Source organism: Myzus persicae, unplaced genomic scaffold, assembly GCF_001856785.1.
Source record: "Myzus persicae strain clone G006 unplaced genomic scaffold, MPER_G0061.0, whole genome shotgun sequence".
Classification (NCBI taxonomy): Eukaryota; Metazoa; Arthropoda; class Insecta; order Hemiptera; family Aphididae; genus Myzus; species Myzus persicae.
In genome coordinates, this window is record NW_019102735.1 from 1 (window position 1) to 5,583 (window position 5,583).

At 27.9% G+C, this 5,583-nt stretch overlaps 1 protein-coding gene across 2 annotated transcripts; it reads left to right on the plus strand.

Moving 5' to 3' along the window:
* Positions 1-1,692: 1,692 nt before the first annotated feature.
* Positions 1,693-5,177, plus strand: LOC111033064 (histone deacetylase complex subunit SAP18). Of its 2 annotated transcripts, none has more exons than XM_022313646.1 (5): positions 1,693-2,005; positions 2,068-2,174; positions 2,350-2,544; positions 3,665-3,752; positions 5,081-5,177. In XM_022313646.1, exons 1-4 carry the CDS (start codon positions 1,949-1,951, stop codon positions 3,750-3,752), a joined length of 447 nt encoding a protein of 148 aa, XP_022169338.1. In that variant the 5' UTR covers positions 1,693-1,948; the 3' UTR covers positions 5,081-5,177. The 2 variants fall into 2 exon arrangements, with proteins under 2 accessions (XP_022169338.1, XP_022169337.1); XM_022313645.1 differs by having other exon boundaries at positions 3,665-3,744; positions 5,081-5,159.
* The last annotated feature ends 406 nt before the right edge of the window (positions 5,178-5,583 follow it).

The following is a 5,583-nucleotide window of genomic DNA, read 5'->3' on the forward strand; positions in this document are numbered from 1 at the left end:
TAAAGCTTTGAGTTTATGAATTCTAATATTGAAGACTGCAGTCTTGAACATTTGTTCTTAAGGGGATTCGATACCGTCATTTTCTGTTTTTGTCTTACACATGCGTGACATAGTAATTTAGACGTGTTTTTTGCCAAACATACTAATTGATCTAATGAAGCGATAATAAATCTGAAAACAGATTTAAATTTGTCGTTAAGTCTACTTAAAATCCACTTTCCCTCATTTTTGATATTATCCCCCAAATTCCCAAAAATGTCATATTAAAAAAGAGCATTTAAAAATTTTTGTATTTCAATTTTCGGAGAAGTTGAAATCTAAAAATCATAAATGTGGGAAAGTCGATTTCAAGTAGACTTGACGACAAATTCAAATCTGTTTTTAGAATTCTTATTGCTTCATTAGATCAATTGGTATATTTGGCAAAAAACACGTCTAAATCACTATGTCACGAGTGTGTTAAACAAAAACAGAAAATGACGGTATCGATTCCCCTTAATGTACATTCTTTCATACATTTTTTTTATTTGATTCTTAAAATTCATTTGCCTGCGGGCGCCCATGCCCCCTTCCCATTTTCATTTTTAAATTTACATTCTATAATATTTTTTTATAATTTTTTTTATTTTTTGATTCTTACAATTCATTTGCCTGTGGGCACCCATGCCTCCCTTCAAATTTTTTTTCAATTTTTTAACTCAAGTTCATTGTTTCATTTTCTAACTATTGAAAAAAAAGCTAGGAGTTTAGGACTACTGATACTGTAGACGGCAGTCTTTAATATTTGTTTTAAATGTACATTTTTTGATTCATTTTTTTATTTTGATTCTTAAAATTCATTTGCCCTCAGGCGCCCAGGCCCCCTACACATTTTTATTTTTTAATTTTAATTCTATCCTATATTTTTATAACTTTTTTTTTTTAATGAATTTTGCAGTTCGATGTGGCATTTATCATCTTTTGAATTTCTTCTTTTCGAAAAACTTTATGTGGAAATCCTAGATTAAAGTAGGTATAATAATGCTTCAAATAAGTTTTTTAAGTTGCTTAAACATATTTTGGACTAATATTTTATAGTTAAAATATTTAGTTTTTACAGATGTTATAGATATTTATATTTTTTGCGCTAATTATTACTTAAAAATAAAAACAAAAAATAAAATAAATGTTTTCTAGCAAAATTAAGTATTTCAGTACTTGTAGATATAGTGTATAATGTATAAAATATAATATATTATATATTAGACTATAATATATTGTATATAATTTAGCATAAATAAATAATATTTGGAATAATTTTGATATATTTATCCAGTGACTGCTGGACAATGACTAATGGAAATAGTGCACGTTCTTTTTTAATAAAACAATATTAGTCATGAGTCATGACTGACGACAAAAATGTTTTTGCGCCGAGGAGTGTAACGACGAGTGCCGCTAACATGGCATCACTGTAAATTATTTCTTATTGGACGGTGGTGTCTCTGCTGGATCTCTGGTATATTCTGGTACGAGTTATGGTATGTCGAGATATCATCAAAATATTTTCCCTGTTATCAAAATCGGTAAATCTGTCCCAGCCCCCCCCCCCGGGGCCCTAGAAGACATAATGTTCCAAAAAAGTTTGGTTAAGATATTTATTTTTGAGAAAAAAGCAACACTGTATTTAAAATTGTTTGTTTGAATAATCCAAGACCATGATTGAATGTTTGATTTTTGTAATTCTTTTAGGTATTAGGTGCTATTTTACTAATTATTAGATAAGGTTTCTGAAATCTGAATATGCTATCCTGACTCCTGTCGACATCATTGAAGGGTTATATTATAATTATATTCATTTCCTAAGTGCAAGAACTGCAACTGTTGTGGCTTAAATGTTTTTTTGTGAATTTCTAATAAACATTTATTGACATTTTAATTCATAAAGTGAACTCTTAACAAATTAGAAATGGCTGCAGTTGAATCACTTGTAAAAGTCGAAGAAAAACCTGTTAACAGAGAAAAAGTAAATATTAATACTTGGAATAATATTGATTTTCAATACATATAAATATTTTATAATTTCAGACTTGCCCATTATTATTAAGGGTATTCTGTGCAATGGGACATCACAATAACTTATCGGAATACTATCGAGGTGCTGTGCCTGGGAATGAACTTCAAATATATACATGGTACATATTGCCTAGGGGCTAGAGTAATTACTTTTCTTCTCTCCCAAGTATAAGTGGTCAGCCACCCTTGTCTTACACCTCCACAGGGCTCTGTCACGAATATCTCTTTACTTGCAAAAGCTATTTATGTCATCCAACCAAGCGTAAAGCACCATTAATTTGTATTTGTTTGCAGGATGGATGCTACGCTACGTGAACTGACTGGCCTGATTAAAGAGGTTAACATTGAGTCTCGAGTCCGTGGAACAACATTTGATTTTGTTCTAGTATCACCAGAATATAATTGCCCAAGATTCAATGCATTTGAAATAGGCCTTACTGTTGCTGGAAATCGATCTCCAGATGATTCGAAAACATTAGGAAACACAAGGTATATGAAGTTATAGTAAACATATATTTTTAAAACACTCAAAATGGGTCTTGAAATAATCAACTACACAACCTTTAAATTTGAAAGCCAAAGAGTTTATTATCACATTTATGTTATTAGTTGCAATGAAAAGTTTATTTTTGGATTATTTGCCGCAGTTTGCATGCTTGTATAAACTTTTCCATGGGCTGTAGCTTGAAAACTCTTACTTTAAAATATACATTTTATTTAACACCGGCGGTGTACCCAGGAAATGCTAAAGAGGCTTAGCCTCCCCGCTCCAATTGGACATGCTATGGTATTGACTTTTTTATAATAAAAAGCAAAGTACAGACCATTATATTTCTGAAAACGGTTTTAAAGAAATATTTTACATATTATCAATTATTTGTAGAGGATGTTAAGGTTACTGGATATAATAATAACGACCTAATATAATGTAACAGATATCAAATTCAGTTTTACTTTATATAGCCCCCCCCCTCAATTGAAAAAATGTTAGGTATGCCACTGTATAACACCTAAATTCATACTATAGACATAATATACCGCTTACTTATTTTTAATAGATTAACTAAGGCAATTGAAACAACATTATTTAGGTGTTATAGTATAAATTAATCGTATTTTTTAGTTGAGTACCTGCCTTGTCCTCAACCCTATATATCTTAGGCCTTAAGAAAGTAATATAATAACTACAATCAGTAGACTCATTTTTCTCCGTAGTATAGACTATAGCTATCATACAACGACTGAGGTGGTTGGTAAAGAATAAAATTAAAAAATAAGTTAATAAAATATTAACTAACTCTTATTTAGTCATTTTAATTAATTCTAGACAAGATATAGCTCAAACCATGTCTAAAAATTATAATTAAATGTATATTTCATAATTTTTTATATAATAAATACATAGGTTCAGTGGTGTAGCCAGTATTATGAAGGAGGGGGTTGATTAAGTATAAATTAAACTAAGTTTTTATGTATAAATGATGCATTTATTAGGAGAAAAAAAGCCACAGAAGTAGAGGGGGTTAACCACCCTCACCCACCCACTGGCTACATCACTGCATTGGTTATACTCTCATACTCTATTAACAGATTGATAATTATGTTACAGATTTACTATTGGTGATTATTTAGATGTTTGCATAACTCCTCCAGAACGTTTTATGAGGAGACCGGCACCAATGCGTTACCGTAAATAAGTATATTAGTTATTTTGTAACTCTCTTTTAATAATAAATGTAAAAAGTTTTGGATTTTTATATCAACCTCATTTATGTTAAATATTTTGTTTAACTTTTTACTCAATAACTTCAATTTACAAATTATAATTCAGACAAAATGTAGTGATTTTTAAAATATAATTAGGATGTTAAGAAATAACTTTTAACATTTTTTTATAAATACTTAGAATGTTTATAAAAAGAAATAAACATTTAGTCATAGTTATTCATCAATAGATATACATCACAGCGAACTCGTCTCTGTTAACTTACATTGTATAGTAAGCTTGATAATGTTTTGATTCTGCTAAACAAATTGCCTGTTATTTAGATAAATTTGAGATTGGCTCGTAAATATAGGTTATATTGTATACTCATAAATTCAACTATCTAATGATATTTACATTTTGTTGTGAGCGTGTAAACTCAAAGTACGAAGTTAAATTTTGAATAAATATTTAACCCGACTATTGATTATTAATGAATAGGGCCTGGATTTAAATGCACTTAAAACCATACAGATATGCTCTAAGAAATAGCCAAAAATGCCTTAAAAAAAGCATTTTACCACAAAAATGACCTTAAAAATGCCCTTAAAAAATACAATTTACCACAAAAATGACCTTAAAAATGCCTTTTTTTTTATATACAAATTGTAAATTATACCTAAATGAGACATAATAATTATTTTATTAGAAAAAAACTGAAAATTTTAAATATTGACTGACAAGATGTTGACATACATGTTTTGGCCGTTTTAGGGGAAATATTATTCATTCTAAACATCTACAGTCAATAATAAATTAAGATAAGATAAAAACTAAATCGAAAAAAAAAATGACAATGTGTATGGAAAAACCTGATAACCCTTCTTAAATATCAAGATAATAATTTATCTTTAGATAATTTTTTGAATAGTCCAAGTTTTATATCTATTTTGAACAAATATGCATTGAAAACCAACAAAATGACCCAATAATGCTAAAAATGCTCTAAAAAAGAAAAAAACGTCGAAATATGCAAAAAAATGCAAAATATAATTTGTAGCTTTCAAACCCTCGTTACATGGAACAAATTATGTATTTAGAAAGCATTGTATATGATCAACCAAAAAAATATGCACTTTGCATTGAAATCCGGACTTATTAATAAAGTATAAGCCAGTTATTCTTAAAAAATTTTGTCAAAGCTCAATCTCATTAAAATTATGCAAGTTTAAGTCAGAGATTACTAACCTATAAAAAACGCAATATATTTTTATTGACTGAAATTAAACTGACTTGAATTAATTTTTGTTTTTCTTTCAGTTAAAAAAAAAAAACCTTTCAGTCATTGAACAATAATTTGGTGTAATGTATCAACAATAAGAAACCAACTCACATCAGATAAAATGCCATATTCAAATTAAGTCAATAATATTTAGAAATCAAGGATTGAATTGGTCAGCAAAATTCAATTTCCGTATAAAACAATCTGTTTATATTATTTAGCTTAATGCAAAAATTGTAAAATGTACTTTAACAAATATAATATAATATATTAGTGTATTCAGCTTGTAATATACTAATATCTATATTATTATTATATTTGACTGATTGAATAATTTTTAATACAAAAAACTTGTCATTTTTACTTTTTTTAATTTGTATCATAAGTAAAATTAAATAATAAATGTGCTGATTTACGTCAAACAAGTAATACTTTAATATTTTTTATTTGTTTAATAAAATTTATCAATTCTCCCTTTAAACTAATCATATTCTCCTAAAATAAGTTTTCATCTTTTCTTTTTGATTAAATAGAATCTTTG